This window comes from Drosophila rhopaloa, unplaced genomic scaffold, assembly GCF_018152115.1.
Source record: "Drosophila rhopaloa isolate 14029-0021.01 unplaced genomic scaffold, ASM1815211v1 contig_3, whole genome shotgun sequence".
Taxonomy (NCBI): domain Eukaryota; kingdom Metazoa; phylum Arthropoda; class Insecta; order Diptera; family Drosophilidae; genus Drosophila; species Drosophila rhopaloa.
In genome coordinates, this window is record NW_025335123.1 from 22,454,219 (window position 1) to 22,472,915 (window position 18,697).

The window sequence follows — 18,697 nt, forward strand, 5'->3', positions numbered from 1 at the left end:
TTAACCTAACACTCGAATTCTTTTAATAATATATTTTGATTCATCCAAAACAATGGAGTTTTCCCTTACCCAAGGTTTAGGGAAAACCCTACACATCACCACACTTCCCACAGACTCAATAATCAGGTTATATATGAGGCGTATACGTAATGTGCAGCAAAAGTATAAAATAAAAGTCCCTTTTCCCTGGGAAACGGAGGATGAATGAACAACGAATACTAACGACGTTGACAATAAAGCTTACAAATTGAATAAACAGAAGTATATATATATATATATTATTTGCATTCTCACAAAAAAGAGGAAAACGAGATGAATGGGAAAAAAAGGGGAAATGCCCGAGAGCGTTCTCACAATTCATTTGATGTTATTACCTCGCATATTATCCACTTAAATTGAGGGACAGGGATGGTAAGGGTTAAGAGGGTTGGGCAATGTCAATGCAACTGTCTGTCTATCTTTTTCTCTCACACATTTTTCGTCTCTTTCCCCTTATTTTTGTATATGTGTAATTAATGCGCTTAAAAAGTATTAAAATAAAATTATGCTCGCAGCTTACAACTAAAGCTTGCAGCCAGGACAAAAGGGTGAAGAACTGGTAACGGAGTGGGTTTAATATAAAACAAGAAAGGAAAGCTAACTTCGGGCGGAGCCGAAGTTGAAATACCCTTGCAGAATATTCTGCAAATTATATTCTCCAAAATTATTTATATGATGCATTTTTAATACTCATAAAAAATCCCACCTTCCTAACTTTAAAAACACCAAAGTTATTTCATTTCCGATCAATCAGTTATATGGCAGCTATAGGATATAGTCGGCCGATCCTTATGAAATTTAATATGTCGAATTGATTGGGCAAAAATAAAACCCATAGAAAATCCCAACTTCCTAACTTTACAAACACCAAAGTTATGGCATTTCCGATCAATCAGTTATATGGCAGCTATAAGATATAGTCGGCCGATCCTTATGAAATTTGGTAGGTCGGATTGATTGGCCAAATATAAAACCCATAGAAAATTCCAACTTCCTAACTTTACAAACACCAAAGTTATGGCATTTCCGATCAATCAGTTATATAGCAGCTAAAGGATATAGTCGGCCGATCCTTATGAAATTTGGTACGTCGGATTGATTGACCAAATATAGAACCCACAGAAAGTCCCAACTTCCTAACTTAACAAACAGCAGAGTTATGGCATTTCCGATCAATCAGTTATATGGCAGCTATAGGATATAGTCGGCCGATCCCGGCCGTTCCGACTTATATACTGCGTGCAAAGGAAAGAAGGGTGTGTGCAAAGTTTCAACTCGATAGCTTTAAAACTGAGAGACTAGTTTGCGTAGAAACAGACAGACGGACAGACGGACAGACGGACATGGCTATATCAACTCAGGAGGTGATCCTGATCAAGAATATATATACTTTATAGGGTCGGAGATGTCTCCTTCACTGCGTTGCACACTTTTGACCAAAATTATAATACCCTCTGCAAGGGTATAAATATATATAGCAGGGAAAGGGACAAAGTGACGGTGGCGAAAGAGATAGACAGAGGGCTTCCGAAAGAGACAGAAGCAAGACCCAAAGGCCATCAAACATGAAGAACAAAACTGTAACGAAAACAAAGAGGGAAAATGTGAAACGGAAAAATGAAAACAAACTTGTTTTTCCAATGCAGTCATCATCGCAGGCAGCTAGAGAAAAGTTTTTTGGAAAAACCAAAGGCGGCGTGCACGGAATTACAACTTTGCGATGGAAACTTTTCTGATGGAAAACTTCTCGGCTGCTGTTGGCATTTTCCATCAGCCGTGAGTTTTTCGGTGGATGGAAAATTCATCCAGGAGCCAGCCGGGAGCTCAAAAATCAGATGAACTCTTCCTGCTAAAAACAGAGATACACGACTAGTATATGATAAAGCATCGCAAAAGTTTTGGCCTCTGTCGCTGACAATTGCCCTGCCACTCGGCTGCTCCAATTTGTAACTTGATCGCACTTTTGTTTTATCCCGATACCGCCATACAAGTTGGCTCTTCTTTTCCACTATTTCAGCCATAACTAATGACAAAATATACCCTGTTGGCCAACTATATTGTAAAGATCACTCACTGTAACTAAAACAAAAAGTACGTTGGTATCACAAAAGTTTCTTCGGATTTTTATACCCATGCAGAGGGTATTATAATTTCAGTAAAAAGTTTGCAACGCAATGAAGGTTGCCTTAAAGATAAAATACAAATCGCTTAGTCTTTGGTTGACACTAATATCCGATAGTAAACTTTTTTCTCAACTAATATTTCGTATCTACTTATTTAATTCAAAGTTGAGAGCCAAATTTAAAACATATAAATATAATTGAATGGGAAAAAACAGGCCTCTGCCACGCTTAACATCCAAATAATTCCCTATTAATAACTGAAAGTGTAATTTAGTTTTTTAATGATAGCACTTATGTAGCCTTGCCTCCATTACTCCCGCCCCACGAATTAACCCGACTATCGTGGGCTTATCTAGCCGGCTATCTAGGCCATATCGCATGTCCTGCGGTTCCTTCGACCTTGCTGCCTGCCTATTTATGCGGCAAAGTGAAAGTAAATCAATTCAATTAAAAGCTCATCAAATATAATTGTGCATGGCAATCGATAAAATGTCTATTAGACCTGCTCACTTAGTCACAGGCAGCTCAATTCCCATGTCCAATTGGCATTGCCATTCCTTCTTCAGGCCACTTTGTGTGTCCCCATAAACATAAGCGAACATTTTACGAGCTCAACGAAATTATCGAGAAATTAGTATAAATGCTTTGTGCCCCATCAACCAACCCAATCCAACCAAACGAAGGAGTTTCTCCGTCGAAGACCTGAAAGAATCTGGGTTCGGGTCGGGTTCCGGTTTTTTGGGTCTACGACTCGGATTCGGGGAGGATTTACCCATACTGACAACCCACGACGAGGCCAAAGGATCCCGCAAACCTTTGTCAAATCAAAACACGCAAATTTTGTCCTTCTTTTTGCATATTTGCATACACTTACATAAGGTTAAAACGACTGAAAAGTGCCTGTATTAATTTGATTTTAAGTAGTTGAAGTTAATTTCCGGTCATTAGTGATAATTTTAATCTGGCTTTTGAAAACTAACAAAAGTCTTATTCTATGTGCATATATATATTTTTTTATATTTTCCTTATCGTTCTTTTCTTAATTTATATATTAAATTTTATAATCTTCTGATTGGTAGTAACATTTATTAAGTAAATAATGTGTGGGTAAAATACTTTCTAAAGAGCATTCATGTTTGGGTCTTATTTTTAAATGGTAAACCACTGGACATGATTTTCATTTTTTTTCACCCCGCTGTTTTGTTTTGTTTTCCTTGTCACATATTTAATATGCACAATTTCACCAAAGGACCAAGGAAAGGGCATTCGGTTTTTCGAGTTGCGTCCGCCCCATGATGATGTATTGTTTTGATTCCGGGGAATTCGAAGTTTTTCACGGCCTGAGGGGCTAAAAATAAAACCACGGCCAGAAGAGAGCTACGTGCCGCAAAAGTCCGCCAACAGCTGTAAGCCATATGACAAAGCCTCCTTTTCCCTTGATTTTGTTTTTCCTCTTCGGTTTGGCCCGATCTGCTGTCAATGTTGTTTTCTTTCTTCTTTTTTTTTTTGGCCTGGCGAACCACCCACTTTCCTTTGTTTTATTTCGTATTTTTTTTCTTTGGTTTCATTTAACTTCTTCTGACAGTTGCTGACAGTTTTGTTTGAAGGATGCCCGTGCTGTCGCTCCGCCCATCATTCGGTTTTGATTTGCCTATGCCACGCCCACTGCCCTTTGAACCCCCTTCCTCACCCTGCCACGCCTCCTTTAACGCCTCCCGCCTTTGGGTTTCTGGGGTCTTCTTCGCTTTTCCTCCTTTTTTTTGACGGATGGTGCGTGCCTAAGCGAGTTTCTTGTCCCAGGACTTTGCATATTCCCACACATCACGTATACGCCAGGGTCACCTGGGTGTATATGTACATATATATGTGTGTATGTCCTGAGGAGTGTGGAGGTGAATAATATTTGATGCAGACAAGTGGCTTAGTGTCAATGGTTACTGTTATTTGGTTTCAATCATTTAAAACACATTCCCTTTGAAAACCATTTATTAGAAAACAATTTTTAAAAAACATTGTCATCTGCAAATTTATATAAAACGTTTGCAATGCAAAAATTAATAACTGAAAGGTGCTTAGCTCAGCTGAATTTAAGAGGATTTAAAGCAAATACATTTTAAACTCCTGCCAAAATAAAGCATGTTATTTCCAACAAATCCGTTGGAAATTAGTCAGAAGTCAACCTAAATCCTGCCTCGTGCATTTTGCGTGTTTTTCATAACGCACGATACAAAAAGCATCACTAAAATAAATATCTAGATGTGTTGGTTTTTCTTGCTTTATTTTAATGAAATATGTTCATTTGGCATCAGGAAAATTTGCAAAAGTTTGCAATTTCCCCAAAGAGAGAGACGAATAGAGAGGGGGCGACAGAGAGGGAATCAAATATAGCTCATATTTGTATATGAGCTCTTGCAGCTGGCAATTTAAGTTATTTTGGTTTATTTCCTGTCATTTTATTACCCGCTTTTGGAAAATGCGTTTTTAGTTATCCTTTTCCTCTCTCACTATCTGACAGTCTCCCCTCTTTTTCACGTACAGGCTAGTCATCTCTTTCTCTGGACAAACATGCCATTTCAATTTGTGCATACAATAATAGTGGACTTGTTGTTTATCAGGCGTAATTACTTTTGGTCTTCAAAGTCAAGCCGAGAAAAAACCCATTTGGTTTTCGGTTTTGGATTACCTTTCCCGCTTGATTGATGTAATTGAGCAAGGCGGCGCTTGATTGATTGACCAACTGACTGCATGAGAAGCGAGCGTGTGCAGTGCCATCAATTTTGATGGATGCCCGGCGCCAGCAAGGTCAAGTTGTGTGACCCCTGAAACACCCACCCCACCCCCTTCACACAACATTCCCCTCAATATTTCATTTGTGCAATCAGTGTTCACTGTTCGAATCGGTTGCCTTATTTCTCCCTTTTGACTTGGCTGGCTAGCACCCAAAAAAGCAGACACTCAAATATTTTACTACCTGCGATTCGCTGCGGATTTCCCTTTTGCTTGTCTCATCAAATATTTAAATGCCAATTTCCCAAATATTGTATGGCCGGCAAATTCAATTTCGTAAGTGTAATGGCTACCAACAATGGTCAAACAAATCTTGAGCTAACATAAAAATACCACATCAAAAAATTATATTAAAATAGGAAATATAATTTTATTTCATTAAAAATAAAAAAATATTCAAAAAAAAACAATATTATGAACCCAGTTAATGAAATTAGTTTATTGTACAAACTACCTACATTAATACTGCAATCGAAATGGCAGAGGTAATACCTTAAGACCTATTCAAAATTTAAATTTAAATTGCATTCAATCGGTTAACAATAGAAAATATAACCTTAACGTAGAAAGATGGCCATATTTACAGCTCAAATCAAAACTGCAGCAGCAACATGAAAAGCCTCTCAATAAAATGCCGTAAAAACCTCACAAAATATTGCAGCAACCTTGCCGTCGACAAATCAATTTTAATAACTGCAATTTCAACATTGTTTACAGATACCCAGATATTGCAATGAAAAAACAGAACGAATAAAATGCCACACAGCAATAAAAGCTGTATCAACAATTGTTACATCCATAACAATAAGGCAACAACAATGGCAATGACAACCACTAGTAAACTTCAATTCAAGAAAAACAAGCCATTGCATATATATATATACAACTTTATAAGGCATTAAAAAAGATATACATATTCATAAAAACTACAACAGTTTTGGAGAAATAAAATAGAGCAACAAAGGAAACATTAAAATCATTGCAGATATTATAAAAAGATAAGGAAAACACAAAACAAAACACATTTAGAAAATACCTATAACTTTGAAAAAAATAAAATTGCTATATATTATTTTTATGTTTTAATTTTAAGCGTCAACAATCCGAATTGCAGAAAGAATAAATTTAATATTCGCAAAACAATGAATACATTTGTGTGTTTGTTGTTTTATCATTTATCATTTGTCATTTAAATGTATAAAATATCTAGATTTGAATTTATAATTTAATTTAAAGAACAATAGGCTTATTATTAGTTAGGTTATGGAAAATAAAAATAACTAAAGCTATAAAAGCTAAACTTAAATCGCATTGCCAAATAATTGCTGACAAAAAAGGTATGTCATACCAAAATCTACAAAACAGGCTACTAAATGTCAAAATAAAATGGTCTATGAATTTTTGAAATTTGAATTCTTCAACAATTCGACAACTTTATAAGGGAAATAATTTAACCCCAACTGCCCGAGAACAAAGTTCCTAAATTTCTAGTTTAAGCACTTGACACTTGACCAAGAGCCATCAAATGCAGAAAAGGCTCTAAATTGAAGACATATACCTGTAACCCTGCATCGCATATACATATATACTGTATATGTATCTTTGCATATACACTCCCCATAGATATCTATAAGTACATGCAACAGAAGCCGCGAAAGGATGGCAAGGATGCCAGCCAAGTTTTATGGCCGCAAAGTATGCAATAATAAATTGAGCAATTGTCGCTGAAAAGGACGAGGGGGCGGGAAAAGGGGGCGAAGGGCGTTGGGCAGTGGGCGGTGGGCGCGGTCGTTTGTCCTTTGGGGCTGAGGCTGCCACTTGGCGCGCACGTAATGAGCATATTTGTAGCACACTTCTCGGCGTACGTGTGTGTCCTTTGAGGGAAAGTTTATGCAAGTTATTTTTACTCTGTAACCCGGAAAAGTCGGCAACCTGTTTTCACCCAGGAACCTTCGAACTGCTAGCCGAATTTCCGCTCGATTCGGGGCGCAGGTGTTGAGGCGTGGCACTTGGAGCCACAAAAAAAAAAAACAGAAGGACCGTTGTCATACACTCCTTCACAACTTTCGAAGGGAAACTAGGGTGGGGGCTCCTCTATAGAAGGAAGGACGATTTGATTTCCCTTCGTGTTGTTCTTTCATTCCCCCATCGTGTTTTCCCTTCTTTTTTCTCCTTTCCGTGCTCAAGTTTTTCCTTTGGTATATCTGCATTTAATGGTCTCCAGTGAAAGATGAATTCAAGTGCTTCGATTTCGCGAAAAGTGTTGTGTTCAAGTGGTTTGAGGAAGTGAAGTGGAGCTGCTGTAGTATGGCTCTTTAATGGGCATGATTAAATTTGCGATTTATTGGAGCCATTTTATTAAAAACTGAATAACGAGATCAAATAGATTTTATATTGATTCAAGTTATTTGCAATTGACATTTATTAAAAATGAAATGAAAAATTGAAAGACATCTAGGGTCTTATATGTATATATCTTAACCAAATTTAATCCGGTTTTAAAGTGACCTACCCAATAACCCTTGTGGCTTAATTCCTTTGCTATTTTTCTTAATGTCCTTTTTAATTTACTCTTTATTTCTGGCTTTTTCTGTTTTTTCTGCCCAAAATATATATTAAAGATCTTTAAGAGTTGCCCTATATCCCGGCGCCCATTAGTCGCATTATATTTTAACTGGAGTGCATTGAATGTCGCATCCTTGTTTGTCCTCGAGCACCTTCCCCCATTTTGATCCTTCGTCCTTGGCACTTCCTTTGTTCGCTAATTCGCCAGCCCGAAAGTTCAAAAGCGCAAAGAGCGTAAATTCATTAAACATTCGTGGAGCGGGCGTAAAAGTATGTCCTTTTTTCACGCTTTTTAAGAGTCCTGGCTGCTCTGCTGTTTGTGTTTTGTGTGAGTCTGGCTAACGAGCTCTCCAAGTTTAACAATGAGCGAAATTTTGCAGCTCATTGAATTTGAAGTCATGTGTAACACGACAGCGCCATCGATAAAAAGGAAAACGGAAGAAATCACGGGTCCCGGGTAATCAGTCAGCTATATATGAATGTATATACAGCACAACTCGGCGCGACTTTGTCCGCTTTAAAATTTGTATAATAGTGTCAGGACTTCCTCATTTACACACCACCATTGTGTTAAAAATGATTTGAGTTATTTTTTTGAAGTTTGGATACCTGTAATCGAACTATACCAGTGCTGTTAAAATAAAATTATAAAAAAGCCGTAGCTCTTCTAACTCTGGTGAATTTATTTTTCTGGTTGTCAAAATTTTATAATTTTATGAATGGTGAATTCAAACACCAATTAAGAAAAGTTGATTAGTATGCTTAACATCCTTAAACGGCGAGCCTAAAAAAAAAATGCTGCTCAGGAATGACAGGCTGTACGCGCATTATACCCGAACTGATCTTGATCAATTGGACTTTGATTTTTCCAAGCACTTTCACCTGCATTAATGCGAATGTTTTCTCAGATGATTTGCATTCAACAGGAGATTTTCTTTGTCGCTTTTGCTTCAATGACACGTGAAGCAGAAGATGCAAAGGACATCTTAGTTGATTTTAAATGGAGCAAAAGACACCGAATTCAGGTGCTCGTAGACAGCGAAGTCCAGTTGATCAAGACCAGTTCGGGTATCGTGCACGTGCAGGCTTCACTCTTGAGCAGCACTTTTTTTCTATCGCCTTGCCTTATTAGAGATGTTTAGTGAAATACACTAATAAATTAATTTAAATGTTTGGCACTTACTGTTAACTAAAATGTAACGTAATAACATTGTCAGAAAAAAAAGAAAATTTGTGGAACACATTAACAATATTATATATTTATTTTGAAATTGTTGTAAAAACAAAATTCCATCCTATATTTTCTTTTGGTTTAACCATACACTGAATGCAAATTTACTTTACCTATTAATAAGTGACACAAAAATTGTTTCAGTTAACAGACTTAAAGCCAAACAAAGCTTATAAAAATCATAATTATACAATAAAACGTGATGTTGGTGATTTTGAAAACTTATTTCATAGTTATTTATAGTTATTATAGACAATGGGGAATAGAACGTGTTCTTTCCGTGTAGCAAACAATATAAAAACGACAGCAGCAAGCTGCGAGAATGTCAGGCACTTGGGATTTTTCCCCGAATCGGAACAAAGTCAGGTGCACGAGGCCATGGCCATGGTGGTTGGGTGCTTTTAAGTGGGTGGTTGGGTGATTGGTTGCTTTTCAGTGGGTGTTGGGTGGTGGCTGGCAGAGAAGTCCCCAAAGTGCGCCCAAATCGAATAGCAGCGAAAAGAACCTGTGGCCATGGCCCTGGCAATGTCGTCACTCGCTAATTCCATTAGTTTTGGTATTCAAATGTTTCTTGGCTTCCGGCTGCCGCGATTCGGTGTTAGTTCAGTTGACTGTCAGCTATCAGCCGGTTCCGTGACTGTGACTGTTCCCTAAAAATCACCAGTGCTCCTGTGACAGCGCCTGCGAGGAGTCCCTGTTCAATAATTTGCATAAATCTCCATCTGGGGTAAAGTTTCGCCATGTCAAAGGCTCAACTTTAAAGTGGATTTTGTTTTGTTTTTTGTTTTTTTTTTCTTTTTTAAATTGTGTCAAGCTCATAAAGTGCGTTGAGATTGCAAATTGGCAAACGGATTGGCGTGTGCGAAATTATTTCAATTCGAATGCTAATTCAATTCGGAAGAGAAAAACTCGTTAAACTTTATGCCAAAATTGTTCGCAAATTGGAAGCCGATTCACAATAGATTTGTGTTGATCAAGCACATTCTGTTTGCAATTTAAAATTTTTAATTACGGCTTTAAGAACAATTTTCACTCAACGTATATTCCATTCCCTTTTTTTCCTAATTGGTTTGCAAGCTAAAAAGCTGTTAAATAAATTCAAATTTAAATAAATTATTCACTTACTCATTTTGACAATTAACAGTATTTCATAATCATTAGTGATTTATATTAAAGGCAAATATAAAATCAAATTACATCCGTTGTTTTGGAAAATCATTTCATTTTAAGAGGCAGGTAAATTGCTGTCTTAAGTTTCGGATGTCCAAAAGGGCATTCCTTGTATAATTAATGAAAAAACAAACTTTTGAAGACGTTTTGACCACAAATCTAAATTGGAAATTATAGGATGCACACACGAATACTAAAAGCTAAGCCTTGATGGACATTGGGGGGCAAAATAAATGCATTTTGCAGAATTTCCTATTGTAACATGACCAATCAAGCCACATTCCTGATTTCCTTTTCAAGCACTGCGGGAAAAGTCGTTTGAAAATGTTATCAGAAAGCGTTTGGAGAGCATATAGGCCGAAGGACTTCAGTTTCCAGTGCCATTTTCTTGTATATTAATTTTAGTATTATATACTAGTTTTAATTTGACAAAATAAAATAAAAAATAAAAGACCATATTTCGATTATTAATTAAAAAATATTAAAATATTATTATTAAAAAATAACTCAAACGATTAAAACAGCAATATTTATTGTTATAATATCTATATATGGAATGTCATATTTTCAAAACATTTTCTTAATGAGTACTCTATTATTGATTGACATAAATTGTTGTCAAAACCTAAAAATCATATTGCAGTTTTTACCATTTGGGGAAAACTATAAACTCAGAAATATTTAGCAAATGTTTAGATTTTAATACCCTAGTGGTTTCTGTAGCACCACAATTATTTTTTTTCTTTTTGTCTTCTGATTGCAATCGACTTGATTTTGGCTCAGTGCAGTGTCCGTGTCTTCATTTTGTTTGTGGCAAGCCGCACAATTATTATTGCAGGAGAGCCCGAACCCGAACGCAAACCCAAACCTGTCATGTCTAATGGTTGTATCTCTGTTTTCTGTTTGCAGCTGAGTCGTCGAGTCGAGGTTTTTGGATAAAAGGGAACATACGGCCTGGAATTTGTGGCAGAAGTGCAGCAAGTGCAGCCGAGCCAAGTTCAATTAACCGGGAACGGAAATGTAAACGGACCATGTGATCTACAATAAATGCAATTGTATAAAAACACACTCATCCGTTGGGACACAATCGATCGAAAGAGCCAGTGATTAATATGTCCGGAAATTAACGAGAGAAAGAGCGAGCGAGTCGTGGGACAGATCTAGATCTGGATTAAGATATATATATACATATATATATATATATCGCATGTGCACGGCAACGGAAACGGCAGCGTTAGCGGTAACGGAAACGGAAACAGCAACGGAATCGGAAGCGGAAACGGAAGTGGCTAAGGTAACGTCCCCAGAGCAATAATGACAAAGAAGTACGAGTTCGATTGGATCATCCCGGTTCCGCCGGAATTGACCACGGGCTGTGTGTTCGATCGCTGGTTCGAGAACGAGAAGGAAACAAAGGAGAACGACTTCGAGCGCGACGCCCTCTTCAAGGTCGACGAGTATGGATTCTTTTTGTACTGGAAGAGTGAGGGCCGGGTAAGTTAAAGTCCTTTTTTATTCCGCTTAAATTATAGCAAACTAAGTCACTCTGTTGCCTCCCCTTTGATTGCATTACAACAATCAGGCATCCTTCTTAATCATTAAAAATATTTTAGTGTTGGTCTAATAAATAGCACCTTTAAATAAATTAAGCGAACATATTTAATGTACCCTTCGCACTACAAAATATTAAAGAATGCGTACTTATAACCTAACATTATAAAGAAAATATAATTAATATGATATAATAATGACTATAATATGAAGATTATTTATTGATGGCGATATTTCCCAAATATTAAAAACTTTAATTTGTATTTATGTGTTCGCTTCCTAAAAGTCTAGAAAACATTAATACAGGATTAACCGTTTGTAAATTCTGAACTGATAAGATATATATTTTCCTCGGCAGGATGGCGATGTCATTGAGCTGTGTCAAGTGAGCGACATTCGTGCGGGAGGAACCCCAAGGGTAAGTACTCATTGCCATTTCAATTTATTTTGTGGGGGTACTTATACTTCTTCCCTAATAATCAGAAAATCTACATTTTCGTTGGTGCTGGCATTTATACTCCAAGTCCATGTAAATCAATTTATTTTCGTTGCCTAAAATGTTTTGTTAGCAAAAGCATTTTAAACCCCTAAAATTGTTAGTTTATTGCCTACCATAAAATATATTTTAAACGCTTTGTATAGTCAAAAAAAGTAATTTAAAATAGCTCGTCCAAAATCCAATTACCTGCAAATAATTGAACCTTTTTTTCGGAGATAAATTTACATTCAAATCACAATAAATCGATATTTGTCTGTGAATTGTTGGCTAAACAAGAATATATTAGTCCATTTTATGGCGCGGTTTAATTAGTTGTAAATAATAAAAATCATTTAATGGCTTTAAAAACCATATTCCACGCAATTGTGAGGGAATTTGATTCAATTAATCATTACAATAAAATCTGCACAGTTACAAGAATATCGTATTAAAATCAAATAGTTTTAGCAGCGATAAAATCACGTATTCGACTAGTGAAAAGGAAACCTTTTTTCTAAGTCAAGATACCAAAGAAAATATACAATGCTAATCTTTAAATACTATGTGAATAACTCTTTCGATATATTTTGCAGAATTTCAGTGTTACAAAACTGTAAGCCCTCAAATCCTAATCTAAATCAATCAGTATATGCTTTCTTCTGTGACACCTGTCTAGCACTTTTCATTGCCTACTCCTCCACAATTTCCCCGAGCCACGTATTTTCCCCGCTTTTCATGCCAAGTTTTGACTAAGTGCAGTTGCTCTTTCCTTTATTTTGTTATATTTTTTTTTTTTGCTGGCAGGATGAACTATCACAAAGCCATAAAACTGTCGCCTGTGGGTGTGTGTGTGTGTATCCGTGTGTGTGGGTGTGCGGCTGTGTGCGTCGGTTAATGTGTCAATATGTCACTTTTGCTCTCAATTGTTTTTAGCCAGCGCCATTTGTGGATCAAAGTCGCCGTCTTCGACTCGAAACGCATTTGTTCCATGCGCTAGATTTATTGTCACCGACCGGCCACGCCCCCTTTATTTACTCCAGACCGACATATGGCACATATATATAGATATAGATATGTACATATAGGTGGCATATGAGGTGGGAGGTGGACTGATAGAGTGATGTATTTGTGTTTGTCTGTCGACGTCTCCTAAATGAAATTTATGACCGAACAGCAACAGCCCGAAATGAACCTCCATTTGGGCCAATCCATTCTATATGTTGTCGGAGTCCTCTCTCTATATATATATCCATATATATGTATTTTTATGGCCGATGCAGGTGCTGCCCGGAGAGTCGAACTAATTTAGATTTGCTGTCCAGTCTCACTCGCCAACTTGCCCCTGGCCCTTCATTGACACACTTTTCCGAAGGGAAGGAGACCGAAAGTGAAACTGAAACGGAGGCTCGGATGAGTGCATCCAACTAGCAATACCATTGCCCATGCCCATACCCAAAGGATGGGCCGTATCCACTCCCATTCCATCACACTATGCATTGCCAGAAGGCTCGAGCAGTGCTGATTACTTGGCTTGTTTTGGGGGGCCTTAAACCGTAAATAAAGTTGATAATATTTTGGACTACTTAAAATCTTAAAATTAAAAGAACTTTTTATTCCTACTTGGGTAATTACTACCACCAAAAAATACTCTTTTAAATTAAACATTTTTGTAACTGCTTAATTTAGCTACTTTTTGTAAGCTACTAAGAGCATCACCGGAAATACCCTACTTTATTTCTCAATACTGAATCCTCCTCATCTTCATTTGCCTTTTAGCCCCGGGCAAACCCTTTGACTATTCAGCATGTGGGTTACAGGTGCATCTAAGGGAAAATGTGAAAGAGAAAGGGAAAATGAAAAGTGGGCAATGGGACGTGGATATGGATGTGGATGTGGACATTGGGGAAAGTGACTGCTAAGTACCAACACAGTAATGCTCCATTCAATCGTGAACAGGTTGCCCTGGAAGCGGCTTAAGTCCGCTAGCAAAGCCCCAAATTGAATGCAGCTGAGAAATATCTAAACAAATTGAAACTGAAATTGACCCAAAGGGGGAAAAAAGAAATAAGTCCATCATTGGCAGGGAATTATGAAAAGTAGTAGCAGAAATTTCGTGAAGAAGGGACTGCCATTAAAATTATATAAATATAATAGAATAAATTCGTCTATTTTATACAGCACTTTTTTTTTTGTATGCTTACGTGATACGCCACGGATATCTCAACCAATTCGTAAACTTCGGACTTTTGTTCCTTTATGCAAAATTTGTTTTGTTTTTTTTGACAGTGCCTGGCATTTATTTGCTTAGAACTTGAACTGGGAACCCCTTGGCCAGTTTTCAGTTTAAACCCATCTTCTGGTTCAACCCTTCATAACATCTTTTGTGTTTCTTTGATTCTGCTCTTCTCTTGTCCTCGGGCAAATTCAATTAAAATGCAAAATAAACACCAAAGAGCAGAAGTTGCACGAAATTCGCATAATGTGTGTCCTAGTGAGTGTGTGCCAAAATGGTTGACCACAAATGAGATGGCCAAAAAGAAAACGCCAGCTGGGTGAAAGCAACAGACACAAAATGCAAAAAGTTTTCAGCTGAAAAAAGTGAGATGGTGTTAGTGTTTGTTGTACACTGAGAAACTCCAAAATTATTGACACGCAATGGAGGTATCAAATCAAATGTATTCCTGTTTTATGGTGCAATTAAATATATATTTTAAATAAACCTAAATAAATAAACTTAAACTTAATAAATTAATTTTTAAACTATTTTTTTTCTCCGTGTGCGAGTGTGTTTGTGTGCGTTTAGTGCTCTGCCATCACTTGAAATGTTTGGTCATCAATGAGCGACACACACAGCCAAATAAATGGAAGAGAGGGGAATTTGGGAAAAGAAAGTGTGTGACTCTAAGGAGGTGTAAAAGAGAGATGGCAATGTTGGGTCTGAAAGAGACAGAATGTTTCGAAAAGCCTTGCACAATGAACCATTAAAAGTTGCTTCGTTTGGCAGAGAAAAACCGCAGAAAAAAGTCTGAGGAGGAAAAAAAATGCGGGAAGAGGGGAATACAAGCGAAAAGAAATATTGAAAACGAAAAATTTGAGCTTGGTTGCAGTTTTTTTCTCGTTATTGCCCCCGACTTTTCCTGGCTTTTAGTTTGCTGGCGCTTTTCAATAATGCACGAAGCTCTGCAAACGTAACAAAGCGAGTGGCGCAAAAAAAAAAAAACGAAGAAAAATATATAGAATGAAAGAAAGAATAAGGGAACAAAACTTTTATAACATTTGCTTTCACTTTATTTGGTTCAAAGCAGCGACAGGGGGATAAAATCGGGGAAGGCTGACTTATTTAGCACTCGAAAGTCTGCTGCTTTCTTTCTTTCCCGACTTTCCTCACAAATTGCACTTGAACTGATTGAGCTATTGTGTGTGTGTGTGTTTTGGAGGTGAGGAAAAATCCTCAATGGGGTCTCTGCATAATTCAATTTCCTTTAAGAAATTCACTGTTTAAGTGGATGACTTTGAAACAGCATTTATGGCGGTAAGCAGCAGGATTCTTTTATAAAACTGCACATTTAAGGGCTTATTCGGTTATGACACTGATGGAAAATAAGAAGGTCAGGATATAAAGTGGAGATTGCATATGGCAAGAGAATTTTAAAATTTTTGCAACCATTCAAAAAACACGTTTTACAATTTAGAATATGAGATTTAATTGAAAGCTTAAAATACAATTTTTGCCAACTAAATACTGTGAGAGTGATAAGTACCTAAAGTTTCACTGGTTACTATTACTTCTGGATTATGATTCAATTTGCCAAGTTTATTTAAACATTTTGTATTAAATTTGCGACTCGTTTTGGCGAATGGAAATAACCGTAGCATACTTTTTCGCGCTCAGAAAGTTGTGTAATTGCATTTTATTGGACTCGGCAGCAATTAAATTGAAATTCTGGCTGAAATTGAAGGAGGGTAAGGTTGGTGGAAAAGTACAAAGCATTTAATTGTTGCTGACGGCCAAAACGGAAAATAGAATGAAAATATATTTGTTTGGCTCCGCGAATGCTGCACAAATGTTGATAAATGTTCTGCGCAAGCCTTGATTAATGATGCGACTGGAGATTAATGTTCTGCGTTGCTGATTCAGATACTACTGAATGCGCCAAATTGCAGTCAAATGGCTGACAACGGGGCGTATGCGCAATATATGCGGGGGTAGTTTGAAGTTTGTAAGGAACTCGGCTAATAAATATTATTTGTACTTGTTTATTTTTGCCTTCAGGATCCAAAGATACTCGATAAGGTGACAAAGAAGAATGGAACCAATATACAGGAACTGGATAAGCGATCCCTGACGATCTGCTCGAATACGGACTATATCAATATAACATATCACCATGTTATTTGTCCAGATGCGGCAACCGCTAAGGTGAGTCACAGTGATTGAGTAACAGTGATCAGGAGTGGCAGTGACAGCGTTGAATCAGGAGCAGGAATTCCTGCTCTCATTCGTAATTTACACATCCCTTTCTCGACAGAGTCCTGCATATCATTTGTTTTACATATAATATTAATAACTCAAGAGTGGACCTCGAGGGGATTATTTCATCCATTTATTAGAAAAAATTTAATTATTTCTTAAGTATTTGAAATTAAAAGTGAAAAAAATAAAATTATTTAGTTAAAGCACTTGTTGAAAAAGTATACGCAGTGTTGTTCCATTTGCAGGATTTTTTTTCGAAGTTTTTTTTTGGTCAAAAGCAGGTTATCTCTTTGGAATCTCTACAATTTTACTATAAAGGACTTAGTATAAAATTATTATCTTATTTTATTATCCCGATAAAGACAACAATTTGTTTAAATTCAATAGTTCAATTCAATGAAATATTACACATACGCAGGGTGTCCATTGATAACATTTTGTTTCAAGGTCCTGGGCTTAACCGAACTTAAGATAGATTGCTTACAGCTTTTGGAGGTCCACCTAAATGCAGAAATACACTGGAACTGAAATCACTCACCGAAACACACAATCCTTCTATCGACTCTCTCTTCTTTTAGATCTGGCTAGATGGCATACGAAAAATAACCCATAATGTCAAAGCGAACAATATCTGCCCCATGATGTGTCTGCGGAAACAGTAAGTGGGCCTGTTCACTACTTACCTCACCACCTACCTCACCCCTTACCCATCGCTTTCCTGTCTTTTTTGTCTTTTGTCCTGGGCCCTTGGTCCTGGGTCCCATGTCCTTTCGCCTTGCCACATTAATTCCACTTGCTGCACCTCACTCGATTACACTGTGTACATAATTGCATCGATTGTTCCGTTCTCTCTGTTCTGCATGCTGTTCTTTTTCTTCTTCTTCTCGTTATTGTCGTCGTTGTTGTTGTTGTCGTTATCCTTTACGATTGTCTGGTCTCTCTTTATATATACACACAACTGTCTCACTCGCACAGAGCTGGCAGAAGAACTTGCGTCTCATCACGCATAACAATCGCGCCACGAATGTGTGTCCGCGCGTCAACCTGATGAAGCAGTAAGTAAGGTCACACTAAACAAAAGAATAAAACACCAGTTTAGGTCGATTATGCCTGAATGACACTAAGCGAGAAAATGAGATATATATTGAAGTAAAGCTCTAGAAGAAGCATTTAATAGGTTAAAAAGGCTAATTAATTAAAATAAATGAATACATTAATTGAGCTAGTATGATGATTGTATGACACAGAAATAAATCATGTCTGTATAACACTTACAATAACTTCAATTGATTAATTTTACATGTTATACTCAATACTAACTTAATTACAATATATAATGTAACTTGAATTGAGGCTTTTTAAATTTTTATTTATATAAACTGGAGTTTCCAAGTTACTTAGAGCTAATTAAATACAATATAATGATGAAAATAATCAAAGCTAAGTGTCACACAGTCATTCGTAGAAATGCTTGTTTCTAGGTCTAAAGTAAAGAGAACTAAACCATTCCCTCAATTGGTAAGTAAAGTTGTGATATTTGTAAATATTTTAATGCATTAGTTAATAACTTATATTTAAAAACTAAGCTAATATAACTTTAAAACTTTCAAACTTTCGTCGTAACTTAATTAAAGCTGTTCCTTCCGAGAAGGGCTAAAAGTGACTAATTGGAATCCCCGTTGCTACTATAGCACAAAACCTGAAATTCCATCCGTTAAACTTGTTTCCCCAAAATTTCATCGACTGCTGGTCTTTTCGGGTCAATTACTCGCGTTCCGTCGTTATTAATTTCCTGATTGCTGATTACGCAATTCCGAGAATTCCAACTCCGTCGGAACCGTCGGAATCTAGCTGCAATTTGATCCGTGGTCAAGGGACTCGACTTTCTATTCCGCACAGTCCCCATAGTTGTTGATTTTCCTGTTCCACGGCTTCGTTTCACTTTTAGCACAAAATAAATTCATTTTATTTGCATTTCCTGTCCCACACAAAATAGGCAAGGAAAAAAGGGGAAAGGTCTGCAGAAGGTCTGCTGTTCTTTTTCCCACCGAAGCCATCGTGAAAATTCCAGGAGTGGGTGCGGTGTAGTGTGTGTTTGGTCAAAGGGCTTCTCTTATTTTATGCGAAGCACATTTTCAAAAATAAGGAAATGTCATAACATAAATATCAAACATAAAAGCAATCTTTATTCTTCAAAAATGGTAAACAGAATCTTAGCTCACATGAAAGTTTAATTAAAACTACTTAAACTTACCCTTTAAGTGACTTTTGCTTTAATT

The 18,697-nt window shown here is 36.9% G+C and overlaps 1 protein-coding gene across 4 annotated transcripts in view; it reads left to right on the forward strand.

The window, feature by feature from the left end:
- LOC108045336 (1-phosphatidylinositol 4,5-bisphosphate phosphodiesterase) overlaps window positions 1-18,697 on the forward strand; it is a 52,732-nt gene that overhangs the window by 21,515 nt on the left and 12,520 nt on the right. For 2 of the 4 annotated variants that reach the window (XM_044461416.1, XM_017124629.2), the window contains 4 exons: window positions 10,825-11,409; window positions 11,825-11,884; window positions 16,218-16,364; window positions 17,394-17,473. In XM_044461416.1, coding sequence (XP_044317351.1) covers window positions 11,230-11,409; window positions 11,825-11,884; window positions 16,218-16,364; window positions 17,394-17,473 — 467 coding nt within the window. In that variant the 5' untranslated portion in view covers window positions 10,825-11,229. Of the gene's footprint in view, window positions 1-9,342; window positions 9,473-10,824; window positions 11,410-11,824; window positions 11,885-16,217; window positions 16,365-16,996; window positions 17,077-17,393; window positions 17,474-18,697 lie in introns of those variants that run through there. The other 2 variants (XM_017124627.2, XM_044461415.1) reach the window with 2 other exon arrangements.